The sequence below is a fragment of the Rosa rugosa genome, chromosome 3, assembly GCF_958449725.1.
Source record: "Rosa rugosa chromosome 3, drRosRugo1.1, whole genome shotgun sequence".
NCBI lineage: Eukaryota > Viridiplantae > Streptophyta > Magnoliopsida > Rosales > Rosaceae > Rosa > Rosa rugosa.
The window spans coordinates 8,601,795-8,619,465 of NC_084822.1; the positions used below are offsets into that span (position 1 = coordinate 8,601,795).

The following is a 17,671-nucleotide window of genomic DNA, read 5'->3' on the forward strand; positions in this document are numbered from 1 at the left end:
ACGAATAGAGAATATATATTTAATTCCGGAAATTACCTCGGAAAATGATTCGTCGAAAATCAACATAAATTATAAATTCGAATCCGAGCATAACAAATTAATATCCGAAATTCATAACCGGAATAAATCATAATTACTTCATGAAAATCATTATTGAAAGCAAATCCACGTGATAAATCCATTCGTATGCTCGAAAGTAATATATTAATTAGGTAAAGCATTAATTCAAGAAAATAAACGCATGCATCATTATTTAAAACAAAAGTCCACTCACAGTACTATTGGGCGACCACGCAAACGAGTTCCTTCATCTAGCCGTAGCTCGCAACATTGCCCTGTACACAATTATATTTCCGTAAACGGCAATCTGATAAAATAAATACGAACCTAAACGAAACCTGAAAATCCCTATCTCCATTACTTCTCAAATTCCACCCAAATCTCTTCCACAACACCAATTCCTCAATTTACATATTCCACAATGAAAACGAGGAAAATTCGACGGCCGGATTTCCAATAATTCCATCACAAAACTTCAAACTTCGGAAATTCACAAATAATTCCAAACTCCTCCAAAATTCACCAAACTTCACATACAAGCTCTACAACAATCATACAATTTAATGGGCTAAAAACTGAAATTAAAACACTGCCCTAAATGCCTCCACGCGCCACCAACAGTGGCAGCGCGTGGGCCCCACGCGCCGGCGGCCACCACCTCCGATGGCCACCAAATTTTAGCAGCACCACCTACTCAACAGACCCTACATTTTTCACAACTACAACAAGTTCCAATTTTACCTTTAAACAGTCGAAACCGGCCGGTGCAAAAAATTCCAGAAATTCCAAGAACCCTAGAAATTGAAATTGTTACTTCGACCTCTACACTGCAAATTGAAATGAAAGACCTTAGGGGAAATGATCTATGTCGAAAACCGAACCTTCGACGCCGGTTTGGTGGCCGGAGACGGCCGGAATCGCCGGAAATCGATGAAAACTCCAAACTGCTACAGTAACCTTCACAGCTCAAAATTGAGCTCTTCCGGCCAAATCGCTGCAAAACACCACCACAGACGTGACCAGGGTGAAGAGGCAAGCCAGATGATGTCCGTATTCCATCGTGGGGTGGCCGGAGGAGGAAGAAATCGGAGGGAGAAGAAATCGGGCCGAAGAGGAGAAAGGATCGGGGGAGAAGAGAGAGAAAAACCGGTAGGTTTCCAAAAATGGAAACTTACCACAGTAACTTGGCTATTTATAGAAACTTACCATATGAACAGTAACTTTAGTATTTTGCTTATAACTTTCGCATACGAACTCCAATTTTTACGTACCACATATCCACGCACTCGGTTTAATGTCCTCTACAAATTTCATGAAGAACATTTTCTCAAATTTTGACCCGAACAAAAAGTCAACTTTTAGGGCCACTAAAAGTGCTGAAATGACAATAAAAATGAAAGTAAAGGTCGTTTACCGTCCAAATGACTAGTAAACGGGTAAATTCAGGTTCGGGACGTTACAACTGCACCCCACGGTGCTGGCATGCCCGCGCAATCACACGCTCAAAAGAGACAGTTTGCAAGCCAACTGGTTTTCACGTCAAACAACTTTTTCATCAAATGCAAAACGAAGTTATCGTTTCTTATTCGGGTCTTCATCCTCGTTTTCGATCTTTTTATGTAGATATATAGATTATGGTCATGGTTGTATCCCATCAAGTTTTCAACTCTTATTTGGTCTTTGGTCCGAAAAGAAGGTCAGTCAATACTCGGTCCTGAAATTTATGATGGTTTCTGAGGATATGTTATAATGTCAACTTCGAGACCATTAATGTAAGCATGTTAACCACGTGGTGTAGTGTGTTGGTCGAATGACCTAGTCTGGAACCCCCAGGTCTAGCGTTCGAATCCCAGCTCCATCCCGTGGCCAGCAGATTTGAGGGACCCTTTGGGTTCGTGCGTCTGCGGTGCAGTGGATTAGTCTGGCTTTGCCAGACTTTCGCCGCAATGTCGGTGCAGGTGTCCTAGCGCTGGGATACCACTGCATGGGTGTGTGAGTTACTAACAACTAACCCGATCAAAAAAAAAATGTAAGCATGTTTTTCGCACAAACATGTTGTTGTTTTTTTTTTTTTTTGAGGTAAAACATGTTGTTGTTTATGTGTTGTAAATGTGGTAACTAAGAAAAGATCACCATGAAGAAAAAAAAAATCACAGTAAAGGTGCAAGATCGATCCCCCACATACTAAAATAAGTAAAATTAGTAATAACATGTATATCTTGCATGCATATACAACACAAATAATCTGTCAATCAGAGTTAGTCAAATGGAGATTGCAAGGAAAATGTACTGTGGGTTTCCTAGCTAGAAAGTTGATAAAGATTGTGTAGTAGTTTAAACATAATAGAAAGTCGATCATGAATTTTTGAATTTATTTATTGGAATCCTTCAAATTATAGTAATCAAGAACAAAAGATGAAAGCAATATCGACCAAGGAAACGAGTTCACATGCAGTAGACCACATTTTTTTATGGTTTGGTGAGCTGTTAAAAATTATATTTTGTCTTTGTCATACCCTGTAGTGAAATCGCATCTTCTAATATGGTGGGCGATTACACGAGGAGAAGATATATAAAAATGCTCTTTCACTTTATAACAGGGAAGAAATTACAGGCCAAAACTAACGCATATCAACTATAGGCCGGATTGAGCAGGCAATTGATCAAGCTTCCTCTCAACCACGGAATTGATTATCTTCACCCTATATATACCAAAATTTTAGTTACTGGTATCCAAACCAAGGCAAGCAGAGTCCATGGGAGAACGAATCACTGCCAAGCTCAGGTTGAGCTTTTTTGAAGACACGTCCTGCTCCTCATCTCGCTTTCACCCCGATCTGCTGTCAGCAAGGGGATAGCGTAGGCTTCCTCTGACGTAAGGCTACTATATATATCAAGATCAAATGAAACTCATAACCCCGGCCACCAGACTATCCTAGCACTTTCCGGTCACTATTCCGACTAAAAACGGCATGGGAGGCAATCATAGTGATGATTTTTGATGATTTCAAGGGTTGCAATTATATATAGTGATGATTTTTTGGTAATAGACTTGCCTTGAACTTGTTTTTTTTTTTTTTTTTTTTTTTAGATTTGGCTTTTTTGGCCGGAATAGTGACCGAATGTGGCCTTAGGTACCATTTAAAATGAAATCGAAAAGTTCGGGTACTGGTTGTGATCAAAATTGAAGTTCAGGTACCATCGATAAAATAGAAGATAAGTTCAGATACCATTTGTGATAATAACCCAAAAAAAAAAATGGAAGTATAAGTCAAATTTCAGGCCTGTCTTATAGTTGGAGATATGCCCCAAGAGTTGTATTGTTGTTGCATGCACACTGCATAACACAGTTTGTTTTAGTCTTAGTTTACGGCTGATTTGGGTGGGAGTTGAGCCACCACGATGTACCTCTACCCTAATTGAAGATAGTTTGGAGTAGTGCTACTCTACAGTGTTCTGTTTTTCCGTTCGATTGTCATCAATCAAGGTTAAAGAAAAAATCAATACAGTACACAATTCTAACACAAGGAAAAGTTAGAATGTGCCTCACGCACTTGGTCACAAATCTCTCCCGGATCATGTGTTGTCTTGGGATGTTGTCATCGTCAGACGTGCCGATCCTTCTAGCAACCTGAGCGGTAGGGGGATGAGCTTACGAGATGGGTTTCTCCATATTGGTCTCGACTGGACTGTTTAGCAGTGCGGGGGGTGTTGCTTGGAGAGGTGCGAGGTTGGTGGTTAGCGATTGGGCAGTAGTGATAGTGGCCTAACAAGGAGGCGAGCCGGTTGCTTCGCCAAATGGACACAACTTCCTAGCAACAAATTGACACAACTTCCTAGCAGCATGATGAAACAAAGTGTTGCCGATTTTATCTTTAGTTATCAATGTAGTGGAAAACTGATTTAATTGTCTTATATGTCTTTGCATTGAGAGTGGTTTTGTTGATATGTCACTATATATTACTTAATTACTATAAAGTTATAAGAGTACTCCTTACTTTAAACTATAAAAATGATTGATCGAATTTTGATTAGGCCTCTCTTATACCTTAGAACTGATGTAGAACGAATGGCGATCCGAATTGAAGAACAGCTCGATCGTGGAAAAGGAGGAAAACCTAGTTTGCTGCAACTTTGACATTCGGTGTCCGAATCGTGATTGCTATACCTTTCCAGAAAGGGAACGACGCCAGGAACAAAAACTCGTCGCTTTGCCACAATGTGTGGGCTTTTTCGGGCTTTCGGGGTCATTTAGGGCTTCAAAACTGCAATTTACTATTTTTCAGAATTTTCGGCTTTCTAGTTTGTTTTGTTTTTACCCGTGGGCTTGAGGGTTTCATTATTAGTCGCCCTAGTGTTTCTTTTCTCATATATAAGCAACCTTAAACGGCTGCAGAACCTATCTTTTATCATATTATCAATCAAATTGAGAGTTTTCTCATTTATCTCTGGTGGACTCCAGAATTCTTGTTTAGGTTTATTGCTTGTAAACCTAAGATTATTTTCCGACTACGTCAAGAACAAAGATAGGTCCTCGAGTCAACCCAAAGCCATGAATGAGATCAATCACATTATTATCATCAAATTAGGTTAGGTGACAAATAAAAGTTTGGGTGAAGAACGAAAGTTTTGCTGTGGAGTTTATCTTCATGAATGATTTAGATTTTGCCAGGTGTAATGGGTTTTGCTAGGTTTAATTAAAAATAAGGGTATTATTGGAAACTTGTTTGGTGTAGTTTTTTTTTTTTTTTTTAAATAAGGGCCGGTGCGGCTGCTCTCAAACCTTGATTGGTGTTGTTAGAGATTCTATGATTTTGCTGGGTGTAAAATCTGTTGGGTGTACTTGGAAGACTCATACTGTTATTTCACCCAAAAAAAGCATGAAAAATAAAAGTTAGAACCAAATCCAAAATTCCCAGAGACGTTTTGTCTAAAGTAATTGATACCAAATATTGCATGTAGGGTTAGGAATCTAATGCATAAATGGACTTCACTGCTCCAAACTGCACGGATCGAGCTGAACTTGCAATGTTTCAAGCTAGTAAGTTTCACAAAATAAGAAGCTCTTTTGTTGTTACTTACTCTCAACTAGAAGCCATTTTCACACTCAAGGTATCTTATTTTTTCTTTTCTTTTCTTTTCTTTTTCTTTTTGGCCCAAAGAGAGTATCAATAATTAGGACCACCTAAAAGAGCACCACACTGTCATTTTGGATCGAAAAACGTGGAACAGTGAGAAAAATAACGTGCATAAATTACCTCCATTTCTCCAGTCCTCTACCTTCCTATATATCACTTTTGTTCTCACCAACTCAAATTACACAGCCTACTCAATATTCCACCAAGGCCAAAACCATGAACGTCGCCCTTCTCCATCCCCTCTTTCTCACATTTTCTTGCTTATTCTTCCTTGCTTCCTCCTCCTCCTCCTCAGGCTACAGTCCCGGCGACACTCCAAAACCCGTTAGGAGGGAAGTATACGGCAATGGGAGAATCTTCGACATCACCCACAGGTACACCCCGGAGATTCCCGTGTATGGTTCAAAGCTTGGGATCGGACATTTCCGGTGGCTCCAACTGAGCATGAAGAATGGTTCACTTACCAACAACTCGGAGTTCAAGCTGCCTGTTCACACCGGAACCCATGTTGATGCCCCTGGCCATGTGTTTGATGATTACTATGATGCTGGGTTTGATGTAGATCAGCTTGACTTGGAGGTACTCAATGGTAATAATGCATATTTGGCCTCATTTTTCTTTGAGAAAAGGATATTGTCTTCTAGTTGGGAATTTCCTATTCTCCTTGCTTGGTAAGAAAATCCAATCATATCAAGAACAATGAATTTATTAGTTATGCAAATTAGATATGGTGTTGTTATTTTTATGTTTGACCCAAAGCTTCATTAGTAATACTTTACTTTTGAAAAATATTCCAAAAGATTAATAAACAAAAAATCAAAGATTGAAAAAAAAAAATTACTGTGTTACCTTTGCTTCTATTGTAGAAGTCCAATGTAAACGCCTCCATATTAATTGTTAATAAAAATGTTGAAGTGTCTTAAATTAAGGCCGGAATGACTTTTGAAGTCGATAAATATCGACATACAACTTAATGATAAATTTTACCCATTTGATCAAAAAAGAGAAGAAAAACAAAAAAAAAAAAAAGAATTAACCGCAGAAGCCTCTAGGTTACCTCACTAGGTTCATGGGCGCCTCTATGGAGAAGGCGGAATAGAGTCATTTAGTTCAAAAGCTCCTCCGTAACACATTGATCTTTATATATGTTCATGGACGCTCTCTCTCTCTCTCTCTCTCTATCTCTCTCTCTCTCTCTCATTTTGTTTTTTTCTTTGGTGAGAAGATCATGGACGACGAGTCTGAAATACCCTGAATATATTACCAGTTATGGTGTTATTTTCTTTCTTTGAACTATTAGTTTGGACAATGAAGTAAATTCATGGACAAAATTGAGGAGGGACTGCTGATCAAATTTGGGGTTCAAAGTTTCTAAACAGTAGTGCTCTTTAGGTAATCTGTTGATGATTATTCTCAATGCTCACTGGCCGTTACTCCTTTGAATAGGCCCTGCCCTTGTTGTTGATGTTCCCAGGGATAGCAACATAACTGGTGCGCATTTCTTACTTCGACTTCTCTGTATATACTTCAAATTCCCCATGTTTCCAGTGACCAGTTTCAATTTTGTTCAATTTCTTACTATCAAAATGTTTAGATTGTTCTAGCACTTTTGTATCTCATGTTTCAAGAAACTGGTTTCAATTTTTCTGCATTTGAAATACTTGCTCTTGGCGTACCTTCACAGCTGAAGTGATGGAGTCCTTAAATATTCCCAAGGGTACTCGCCGAGTACTTTTCAGGACATTAAATACTGATAGGTAAACCATGAGAAATCGGATCCTCTGCTTATGTTCTTATGTTGAATTGTTGATAATGTACTTTTGTAACACACGTAGAGGAAAAGAAAAATGGAGTACGTCTTATAACTTGTTCTTATGCATTATGAAACTTAATCAATTGCAATTTTTAGGGGTCTTATGCATAAAAAGGAATTTGACTCAAGCTTTGTGGGATTCACGGAGGATGGAGCGAAATGGGTGGTTAAGAACACGGACATCAAACTTGTTGGTACAACATTACTTCATTTTTTAGCTAATTTTAAAGATTGAACCTCTCCTTGATCACCTATGCAACCCCAAGCAGATGATTGCATTTATAAATTCATCCCACACTTTCCAGTAATTAGTTACATCTTATATGTAATCCATTTCTGTGCTTGATCTGATGCACTCCTGTTGATCTGTTATGAATGTAGGAACTGATTACTTTTCCATTGCTACCTATGATGAAGCTATTCCGGCACATATTGCTTTTCTAAAGGGAAGGGTAAGAATTCTTATTCAATAGAAAAGAGAGCTTCTTCTAGTTTACAGCCCTATACTAGTACAGCTGCTTGCCTGCTTCTTATTTAAACCAATGTGTCATCTTTCTTGGAAGTATTTCATTATGTTTATTGGGCCAAGTTATGATTTTGGTAGCTCTAGTAGTTTTGTCCGAGTTCCATATAGGCATCTGTAAGTTTTAATTCTGTCAACATTTTCGCAACGAATCAACAGACTTACTATTTGGACTGGACTCGCATATGTGAATTGTTAATTATCATTACAAAGAACTTAATTTGTTTTCCAAACCTACTTGCCCATGCTTTTCTGAGCTTTCGTTACAATGTAATAGGGATTTAATTTGTTAATTAAACCCTGCAGTTCAATGTTTAAACTTATGTTTCAGGAAATCATACCTGTGGAAGGCCTAAAGCTTGATGGCATAAAACCAGGAAATTATTCTGTGCATTGCTTACCTCTAAGGTTGCTTGGTGCTGAAGGAGCACCAACAAGATGCATTCTCATCAAATGATCCGGACTCTATTCCATTGTATGTATACATATTTACGTTACTTGGTTGCAAACACTGAACTACAGCTAGCTTTAACTTTAAACCAAATTATAGGTTGGCCACCAGCTTAATTAACTGTTCAACTGCTTTCATCATAGTTTCAACTATGGCGGAACACATTTCTGCTAGTAGCATCTTGAATCAATTCGAATGATGTACTAATTAAAACTCGTTACCAATTAATTTGCAGGAGCTGATCGAGATGGTCTACAAAGGCTTTGAAGTTTGAACTGAATAAAAAAACAGTAGATATTATGGATAATTCTTTCTCGTCCTCTTGTTATTAATATATAGAGAGAGAGCTCTGCCAGTTGTGTATGGCATCTGCTACTGCTAGACAGGGTACTGCAGGCTCTAAAAAATATAATACTCTAATCCAACTTCTAGAAATTGTACTGCGTGCTCATAAGTTGACTGTTGACAATTCCATATGAAAGTTGCTCTTTCAAACCAAATTATAAAGAAACAAAAGAAAATTGACATATGGAGTTAGATTGTTGAGGATATTAAACCGCACAGTGGTTCTTTAATTTCAAGCATTGAACTAAAGTACATAAGCCATGCTTGCTCACGGATTATTCTTCTAGTTATCAATCCTAAACCAATTAAGCCATGTTGCGGCTGGTCAAATTACACCGTTTATGCCCATTTCTGGTAATTGACCCTATTAAGCTATGCTATCTGCAGTTAAATTTGAAAGGAGATGCTCCTCATGTTTGTGGAATTTTGAGAGACACCGAGAGAAGTAATTAGAAGTGTGGGATGAAATGTCTCGAAAGCTCTGCGAATCTGATAGTGGCACTGAGTGAATGACAGATGATTATAAGAAGATTGATAGGCATATATGTAAAGCACTCCGAGGCTATAATTGTTCTCCCCTCTTTTTCTTTTTACTTGTTAGCATTCATTTTGCCATATGATCAACGCTCTTTGTGTATCCTGTAATATATGTCTGCATGTTCTCGAAGACAAAATAATGCGTCTCAAGTTCTCAACTTCTATCATGAGAACAAAGGAAAAAAAGCATCTATCACTCCCATCGTCTTATTCTATGAATTATTGGGTATAGGGTCGGTCTGGTATAATTGCTTGAAAGAGAAGTGAAAAGTGAACCTGCCCATATATGTGCAGGGGCTTTTTTTATTTTTTTTTATAACCGACTTCATTGGGGTTAATTAACTTAAAGTGGTTTAAATTGATCTGGTGCCTTGACTCATAAATCATATCATATAGCATGCAAGGTTGTAAAGATCCATAGGAAGGTTGTAAAGATCCATAGGTAACCACTGAAAGAAGATATTGCAAAATCTTCTTCACAAGCTGCACTAAAGCCATTAAACTTTTCAATCATACTGTTACAATAACAAACGCAGCAGCATTTGCCTCTCCATGTCCCTAAATTGAGCAATTGACAATGGACAATGGGAGAAGAGTAGGCATCTTCTAAAAGCGTGCTCTCTTTCCTTTACATCCAAGTGATGCCATTTTCAGATAAAAGCAACACAATACTGATTAGAAAATGTAATAAAAAGAGGGTCAATATCAATTGACTATTTGAAAAAGCATGTGAATGTGGCTTATCAATGAAAATTGACCAAACCGAAAGTTTATATACATATGATCCGAAATGTTAGGAAATTGGGTCCTCTTGGATCTTATAAATAGAAGCATTCACACAGTAGTTTTCTCACTCATTCATACACACCAAAGTCCCTTGAATACTCGATCAATTCGAGGGGTTTGTCTTCATTCTTCAATATGGCTCTCTCCAAACTGCTAGTTTTTGTTCCAATTATCTTCCTAATTCTGATGGGAATGATGACCGAGGCGGCAACTCCTCCGGGAATTGCGAAGAATCCTAGCAATGCAAGGTGTTTGATAAAGAAGTACAAGCATTGTTACAATTTGGTGCATGTGTGCCCCAAGTTTTGTCCCGATAAGTGCACAGTTGAGTGTGTGTCATGTAAACCCATCTGTTCTGGGGGCACAACATCTCCCACTACACCTTCACCAACACCTACACCTACGCCACCAACTCCTACTCCATCACCTCCCAAATATTACCCTTCTCCTCCTCCTAAAACTCCGACACCACCAACCCCAACCCCAACACCGCCAACTCCAACTCCATCACCTCCCAAATATTATCCTCCTCCTCCTAAAACGCCCACACCGCCTACTCCAACCCCAACACCGCCAACTCCATCACCTCCAACTCCAACTCCCACACCACCAACCCCGACCCCAACACCTCCAACTCCCACACCGCCAACCCCAACGCCTACTCCCTCATCGCCAACCCCTACTCCTTCACCTCCATCAACTCCTACTCCACCAAAGAAAGGAAAGTGCAAGAACAAGAACTACCCCCAGTGCTACAACATTGAACATGCATGCCCTAGCTCCTGCCCTGGTGGATGTGAGGTGGATTGTGTCACTTGCAAGCCAGTCTGTAGTAAGTGATCACCTCTCGCACTCATTTCATTAGCAATGCTTGCATGCTTTTCGATCTTATTAGCTGACCATAGTACGTATGTGCATCAGTGCATAGTGGGATCAGGTCTATTCAGGCACGGAACCAGGAATTAAATTTGAGGTGGGCTAAATTTTTAGGGATCAATAGATTTAATTACTTACATCAAGAAATCGATAAATACTCAAATTCTAACATAAATTACATTCTAATTGAGTCAAAAATTTCATTATAGAAGAGAGTTAAAGTGTAATTCCTTCGCAAGGTTGAGAGAATGAGAATGAGTGCAGGAAAGAAGAGAGACTGACCCCTATAATAATGATGTGCAAAGAGAATTAGAGAGAGTTGAGTATGAGAAATGCAAAACCGGGTAGAGAGAGGAGGAGACATAACTGAAAAAGAGGAGAGAGAGGAAAAAAGTTTTATTTGTATAGTTGTCTACTTGTTATTTGCAGACTACACAACTTATCTTAATCATACATATATATAATAATATTTTCCCCCCAAAATGTTGGGGTGTGCTGCAGCACACCTCAGCCCACCCCTACATCCGTGCCTGGGTCTATTTGTTAACATCGATCAATTACTATATATGCATGATCATTGTTCATATGGTCATTCTAAAGTTACTTGAAGATCGAACTGGGATTAAAAACAGTTTAACTGGAACAAGATCACTGAATTTACTGGCATTAATACACATGCATATTGGTGTCTTGTAGGATAAACGAGATCCAAAGTGAGCATATTATAAATTTATATCGTTCATTATATTGTTTAGTACGTGAACAGGGTTTTGAAGTTAAAATTTTGTGGGTAAGTAAATCAATTAGAATGAGCAACCTAACCAGGAAGTGATATATCTATTTCTAATTAATGCACATCTTTCTCATTGGTACTGGCAGAGTGTGATCAACCCGGAGCAGTGTGCCAAGACCCTCGTTTCATAGGCGGTGACGGCATTACCTTTTACTTCCACGGCAAGAAAAACCACAATTTCTGCCTCTTATCCGACTCCAACCTTCACATCAATGCCCACTTCATCGGCAAGCGAAATGCCAACATGAAACGCGACTTCACATGGGTCCAATCCATCGCCATCCTCTTTGGAAAACACCAACTCTTCATCGGCGCCCAAAAAACTGCTACATGGGATGACTCCGTTGACCGCCTTGCCCTCTCCTTCGACGGCGTGCCAATCACCCTCCGGGAATCCGAAGGCGCTAGGTGGCAATCCGAGAGCTTCCCACATGTCTCATTCGTAAGGGTGGGTGACACCAACAATGTGATGGTTGAAGTTGAAGGCAAGTTTAGGATCACAGCCAAGGTTGTGCCTATAACTGAAGAAGACTCTAGAGTTCACAACTATGGTGTGACAAAAGATGATGCGTTGGCTCATCTTGATCTTGGGTTTAAGTTCTTCTCTTTGAGCAACCGAGTTAATGGTGTGTTGGGTCAGACTTACAGACCCGATTACGTGAGCCGGGTCAAGATTGGAGCCAACATGCCTGTGATGAGTGGTGACAGGGAGTTCCAAACTTCAGGACTTTTCGCTGCGGATTGCTCCATTGCTAGGTTTAATGGTGCTAGCGACTCTGAGAATGAAGGGTCTGTTGAGGGTTTGGAGTTTCCAAGCTTGAACTGTGCTAGTGGGATTGATGGTCGAGGAGTTGTGTGCAAGAGATAGACGAGACATCGTTCGATCTGCATTTCTTGAGAGACAATAAGTATACAAGTTTCATTCATAGAAACAAATAATTTGTAATTGGAGGGTCAGCAAAAAGGTGTACCCTCCAGTTGAGTGTTGGTCAATTTAATTTAGGGTTATTATCACAAATGGTACCTGAACTATACCTCAATCTTATCGATGGTACCTGAACTTCAATTTTGATCACAACCAGTACCCGAACTTTTCGATTTCATTTTAAATGGTACCTAGAGCCACCTCCGGTAACTATTCCGACTAAAAACGGCATGGGAGGCAATCATAGTGATGATTTTTCATGATTTCAAGGGTTGCAATCATATATAGTGATGATTTTTTGGTAATATACTTGCCTTGAACTTGTTTTTTTTTTTTTTTTTTTTTTTAGATTTGGCTTTTTTGGCCGGAATAATTACCGAAGGTGGCCTTAGGTACCATTTAAAATGAAATCAAAAAGTTCGGGTACTGGTTGTGATCAAAATTGAAGTTCAGGTACCATCGATAAAATAGAAGATAAGTTCAGGTACCATTTGTGATAATAACCCTTTAATTTACATCTATATTTAAAATACGAAACAATAAAGTACAAGATTTCTTCACAATTTTTTGTGAATGTATTTCATCATTATTCAACATTATTTCAACTCATGTCATGAATTAGCTAGCCCTCTATGAATAACACTGATAATTATCGAATCCCTTATTAGGCAGCTTTAATTTTTTTTTTCTTACATAGCGGTTTCTTGTCGAGAGTATACAGTTTTATCCCGTATTAGACATTAAGAATTAGATAGTTTGGATGACTTTCTTATCGTGTCAGAATGTGTTAGCATGAATGTTGACGATCAATAACAATTGTTGAGAAAAAGATGGCTTTTTCTGGAAGGTTTAATCTTTCAATCTTATGTCGTGAGAGATGTGACCTATGTTAGGGCAATGCCCGTCAGGAATGCAAAGTGGGCAAATAAGGAAGAAAGCACTTTGCCTTACCTATGATGCAATGTACCACACATACTTCTTCACGTCACTAAATATAAATTGTTCACATATTTGGCTTGAAATTTTACTATATGTGGGTTCTTTAATTCGATCTATTTAAATATTTCATTTTATCGTATTAAGTTTATCAAATTAATTCAATACTTGTGTTGTTTTTTTTTTTTAATCAGCTTCACAAGAAGAATTCATTGAGAATCCAATAACAATTCAGGGGCAAGCCATCTAAATTTTGCATAATTTTTAGCTAATTCTGATGCAGAAATGAATAGGTAGAGAATGAAAGCTAAAACATCATTGACACATCTAAGAAATGAGACGATAAAAAAAGTCTACTTCTATAGTTTCTCAATAGAAATTCTCATCAACAAAGTCTCATATCCTCTTACATCAATATTCCTACTTGTACAATAGTTTAATCGCATACGATAAAAAATGATACAATTTTACGGGACATATCTTTGATAGCGTGATGCCGTGATAAGAGGCGGTCAGAAATAGTGACCAGAGAGCGAGAGAGGGCAAAAATGGTAGTTTAATTTGGAAGAATTGTAAATGAAATACAAGATATAGAGCCCAAACGCCAAAACCCTCCTCCTCTATTTCAATCTTTTCACCAAAACCCCTCTCTCAAACAGTCACAGAGTCTCAGAGTGTGAGAGAGAGAGAGAGAGGAGATGGAGGGGAAATCGTACCAGAGGTTCCCGCGGGTGAAAATCCGTGAAATGAGGCACGACTACCTCAAGTTCGAGCTCCGCGACACCGACGCGAGCGTGGCCAACGCGCTCCGCCGCGTGATGATCGCCGAGGTCCCCACCGTCGCCATCGACCTCGTCGAGATCGAAATCAACTCCTCCGTCCTCAACGACGAGTTCATCGCCCACCGCCTCGGCCTCATCCCCTTGACCAGCGACCGCGCCATGAGCATGCGCTTCTCACGTGACTGCGACGCCTGCGACGGCGACGGCCAGTGCGAGTACTGCTCCGTCGAGTTTCACCTCCGCGCCCGCTGCCACTCCGACCAAACCCTAGATGTCACCAGCAAGGAACTCCTCAGCTCCGACCACACCGTCGTCCCCGTCGATTTCTCCGACGCCTCCGGTTACGAAGCTTCCGAGCAGAGGTCTCCCCTCTCTCTCTCTCTCTCTCTCTCTCTCTCTCTCTAAGCTCAAATTTTTAGGGTTTTTGTTTCTTAGGGTTTGAATTTGCTTCCATTTAGTTTGATTTCAATTGCAAGTGTAAAATTTTGTGTTGAATTGAGTCCATATGATTAATGCATGTTGAAATTGGGATATACAGCCCCTCATTTAGAGTTAGGGTTTCGTAGGGTTTGAATCGACCATTTAGTTGATTTCAGTTGCAAGTGTAAACTTTTGTGTTGAATTTTGAGTGCATGTGATTAATGTATGCTGAAATTGGGATACTTTTGTGTGGTGTAGAGGGATTATCATTGTGAAGTTGCGAAGGGGGCAAGAGCTGAGGCTGAGGGCTATTGCTAGAAAGGGGATTGGGAAAGATCATGCGAAGTGGTCACCTGCGGCTACTGTCACTTTCATGTATGAACCCGACATTCGCATCAATGAGGAGATGATGGATACTTTGTCACTCGAGGAGAAGACAGCTTGGGTTGATAGCAGTCCTACCAAAGTCTTTGAGCTTGATCCTAATACTGGCAAGGTTGGTACTTGTTTGCATCTGTTTGATATGATAGTTGCATTGTGTGTAGAGGTTTAAATTGTGTCAACATTGAATTTGGTTTGGAAACATCTTGTAAAGGTCGTTGCTTTCTAGTGCTTGGTGTGCTGCTGTCTGATTTTTGCATTAGTGGTTCAATTATAGAGGCGCTTCCATGTTTGCTCAGCTTTACCAAGTATGATTACAAGTTTAATACAGTATTAGTGTACCTTCGGTGCTTCTCAGGGGACATAGGAGATGGACAAGATTGCTATACTGTTTTCATTCTCGTGCGTACATTATATTGATTAATGTGTATGACATGTTTGGCATAGTGTTATAGGCAGATGCCTGCATCAAGGCTGTAATTCTGCAATTTCCCTTCAAAATATACTGGGCTTAGGCTTCTCTCATGTCTAAAATCTGTGTCATGTTCTTAAGCTTTAATGATATAAGAAACTAAACTTGTTTACCCCATGAAATTTCAGAACCATCTAATAGGGTGCATGTGCCTTAGAAAAAGGTCAACCAGTTCTAGTTAAACCAAGGAGTGTAGGATCTGACATTTCTGCAGAACTTAGTATTCAGGATAGAAGAGATTATGGAATATCAGTGAATATATTAAGGGTTTAAGAACATATAAGCAATTAGCTGGGGAGTAAAGAGTTTTCTGTAGTATGGTATTTCATTTGTCGTACTGGTGCTCACCATTTGAGTTTGTTTTTCTAGACCCCTGCATATGTATCAGTGTAATTATCATGTCTCATGACATGTCATGACTCACTTATAGTATGTTGCTATATATGACATTTTTCTTTTCCTTCTTTGGGGGTGGGTGGGAGGTGTGTAGTTTTGTTTGGTACAGTGTGATGTGTATGAAACTAACTGTAGTTATCAAACCTTTTTATGAGCAAACATCTTTACAAGCCTGTAGCATGTAAGTTTTGCAAATACTGATCCACTTTTCAAAGGATTTCTGTGATAGTTAAATCATGGCATCAGTAGTATGTGATTACATATTTACTGCTTCTGCTGAGCCCGTGCCATAAACGTTATTAGGCTGCAGGGACTGGAGAAAGTTCTGTTCGCGGCAAGATTGTATGTCTAGGAAGGAACACGTCATGATTGATAGGTTATAATTGAGGTACTGTAATTAAGAATAGATACCAGTGGTTTGGCGTTTGAGTTCAGAGATAGTAAACCACCACTTTTCAAAGTTTCTCTAGAGATTCAGCTCAGCTTTGGGCATCCCATGTTATTTGAATTGTTGTATGTTGGTTTTATCACTTTATGTGAAGTTGATATGCCGGTATGGTGCTATTATTTGACATAATGTGATTAGCTTATTCAACTTTGACAGCCGGAAAGGTTCCTTGTCATTTTCCATCTGTCAGATGAGTGGTGCTATGATTATAGTGCAATTATAGCTACCATTAATATATTAATTCTATTTATTCATTATTTTGGAGACCTCAATTAAGGATAGAAGTGTTACAGGTTTGATCCAATTTCTGAGGTGCATTTAATATAGTTATTCTCTGCTATACATATATCTGAATGGCAGGGTACACATAATGGAAGTGTGATATCTAGTAGATTTAGATCTGTGATTTGTTAGCTAGTTTGTATGTTGTCTTGTCTTATGCCGTAACAACTTGCTTAGACAAGCTCAATTATGAATTTCCAATAAAATTTAAAATGGTCAGTAACAGTTCTTTTTCTTATTTTGATAATCTGTTCATTGTTGCCTCTTTTTATGATTATCATGAGCTAACTTTGGGCCTGTGTTAATTTCTTTTTTCTTTTTTTGTACTTTTTACCTCAAAGGTCTTGGTGGTTGATCCTGAAGCATACACTTATGATGATGAAGTGATCAAGAAAGCAGAAGCTATGGGGAAGCCTGGGCTTGTGGACATCACTGCCAAAGAAGATAGTTTTATATTCACAGTGGAATCTACTGGTGCAATTAAAGCTTCTCAGCTGCTACTCAATGCCATAGAAATCCTGAAACAGAAACTTGATGCTGTGCGCCTTTCAGAGGATACTGTTGAAGCTGATGATCAATTTGGTGAGTTAGGTGCACATATGCGAGGAGGATGATCTAATTGAGGGTAAACAAAGCTTCGAAAATTGATCTTTCTGTGATGTCTATGGGATCAATCGACTTCCGTTTTGTTTGTCGGAAATGTTCATAACTGCCTGTACTAATTTCATTAGACTGGATGCTAAACTATTATCCCCTAACCATGTCTTCGGATATCTGTCAGATGTTTAATATCTTTTTTCTGTGGGGAGTCCTCTCACTTGAGCACCTTGTGCTAGGATAGTAGTATTAATCTATGGCCGCACGGTAAAGTACTTTGCTAGATTATATAAGGTGGAATGGCAGACCTTTACGTAACAGGATTTTGGAAATCATTTTCTCACAACCATTGTGCCTCCTTTTGTGTGTTTCAATTTATTTTGGAGCAGTCCTGTTAGAATAACAGAAGGGCTTGTGGGTTTACTCGCCTTATGGACGTGGAAATTCTTGGAACAAGTTTAAAGACTATTGTATGGGCGAGGACCGAGGATGAGAGACGAGATTGGAATGTGAACATTCTAATTTAAATTCGTTTTTTCATGCTTTTTTATTCATTTTTTGTGTAATACTCGTATATAAGAATTATATATGTATTGACTTACAAAATTATTTCTATTCGTACTTTTGAAAAAGAGCCGTTAAATTTTTTGTACTTTTAAATATAGAAAAGTACTATACTCGTGTTTTTTTTTTTTTTATGTTCTCTCTCA

At 38.9% G+C, this 17,671-nt stretch overlaps 3 protein-coding genes across 4 annotated transcripts; all 3 read left to right on the forward strand.

Moving 5' to 3' along the window:
- The first annotated feature begins 5,295 nt into the window (after window positions 1–5,295).
- Window positions 5,296–8,466, forward strand: LOC133739113 (cyclase-like protein 2). The gene is made up of 7 exons (XM_062166834.1): window positions 5,296–5,787; window positions 6,645–6,689; window positions 6,883–6,955; window positions 7,108–7,205; window positions 7,393–7,463; window positions 7,866–8,009; window positions 8,221–8,466. Exons 1-6 carry the CDS (start codon window positions 5,415–5,417, stop codon window positions 7,989–7,991), a joined length of 786 nt encoding a protein of 261 aa, XP_062022818.1. The 5' UTR covers window positions 5,296–5,414; the 3' UTR covers window positions 7,992–8,009; window positions 8,221–8,466.
- Window positions 8,467–9,749: 1,283 nt separating this feature from the next.
- On the forward strand, window positions 9,750–12,346 carry LOC133735434 (uncharacterized). Its single transcript, XM_062162839.1, has 2 exons — window positions 9,750–10,485; window positions 11,409–12,346. Exons 1-2 carry the CDS (start codon window positions 9,789–9,791, stop codon window positions 12,188–12,190), a joined length of 1,479 nt encoding a protein of 492 aa, XP_062018823.1. The 5' UTR covers window positions 9,750–9,788; the 3' UTR covers window positions 12,191–12,346.
- A 1,432-nt stretch (window positions 12,347–13,778) lies between these two features.
- On the forward strand, window positions 13,779–17,307 carry LOC133738612 (DNA-directed RNA polymerases II, IV and V subunit 3-like). Of its 2 annotated transcripts, XM_062166187.1 has the most exons (4): window positions 13,779–14,327; window positions 14,644–14,881; window positions 15,938–16,022; window positions 16,706–16,818. In XM_062166187.1, the coding sequence occupies exons 1-3, from the start codon at window positions 13,882–13,884 to the stop codon at window positions 16,001–16,003; spliced, it is 750 nt and encodes a 249-aa protein (XP_062022171.1). In that variant the 5' UTR covers window positions 13,779–13,881; the 3' UTR covers window positions 16,004–16,022; window positions 16,706–16,818. The 2 variants fall into 2 exon arrangements, with proteins under 2 accessions (XP_062022171.1, XP_062022170.1); XM_062166186.1 differs by lacking the exon at window positions 15,938–16,022 and having other exon boundaries at window positions 13,780–14,327; window positions 16,706–17,307.
- The last annotated feature ends 364 nt before the right edge of the window (window positions 17,308–17,671 follow it).

What these genes read in the sequence shown, in the direction of transcription:
- LOC133738612 (XM_062166186.1), top strand. Translation starts at nt 13,882, where the DNA reads ATGGAGGGGAAATCGTACCAGAGGTTCCCGCGGGTGAAAATCCGTGAA. An exon ending in TACGAAGCTTCCGAGCAGAG is followed by an intron (nt 14,328 to 14,643) that starts GTCTCCCCTCTC and finishes TGTGTGGTGTAG; the next exon opens with AGGGATTATCATTGTGAAGT. An exon ending in TTGATCCTAATACTGGCAAG is followed by an intron (nt 14,882 to 16,705) that starts GTTGGTACTTGT and finishes TTTACCTCAAAG; the next exon opens with GTCTTGGTGGTTGATCCTGA.
- LOC133739113 (XM_062166834.1), top strand. Translation starts at nt 5,415, where the DNA reads ATGAACGTCGCCCTTCTCCATCCCCTCTTTCTCACATTTTCTTGCTTA. An exon ending in TGACTTGGAGGTACTCAATG is followed by an intron (nt 5,788 to 6,644) that starts GTAATAATGCAT and finishes TCCTTTGAATAG; the next exon opens with GCCCTGCCCTTGTTGTTGAT. An exon ending in AGGACATTAAATACTGATAG is followed by an intron (nt 6,956 to 7,107) that starts GTAAACCATGAG and finishes TGCAATTTTTAG; the next exon opens with GGGTCTTATGCATAAAAAGG.
- LOC133735434 (XM_062162839.1), top strand. Translation starts at nt 9,789, where the DNA reads ATGGCTCTCTCCAAACTGCTAGTTTTTGTTCCAATTATCTTCCTAATT. An exon ending in CACTTGCAAGCCAGTCTGTA is followed by an intron (nt 10,486 to 11,408) that starts GTAAGTGATCAC and finishes TGGTACTGGCAG; the next exon opens with AGTGTGATCAACCCGGAGCA.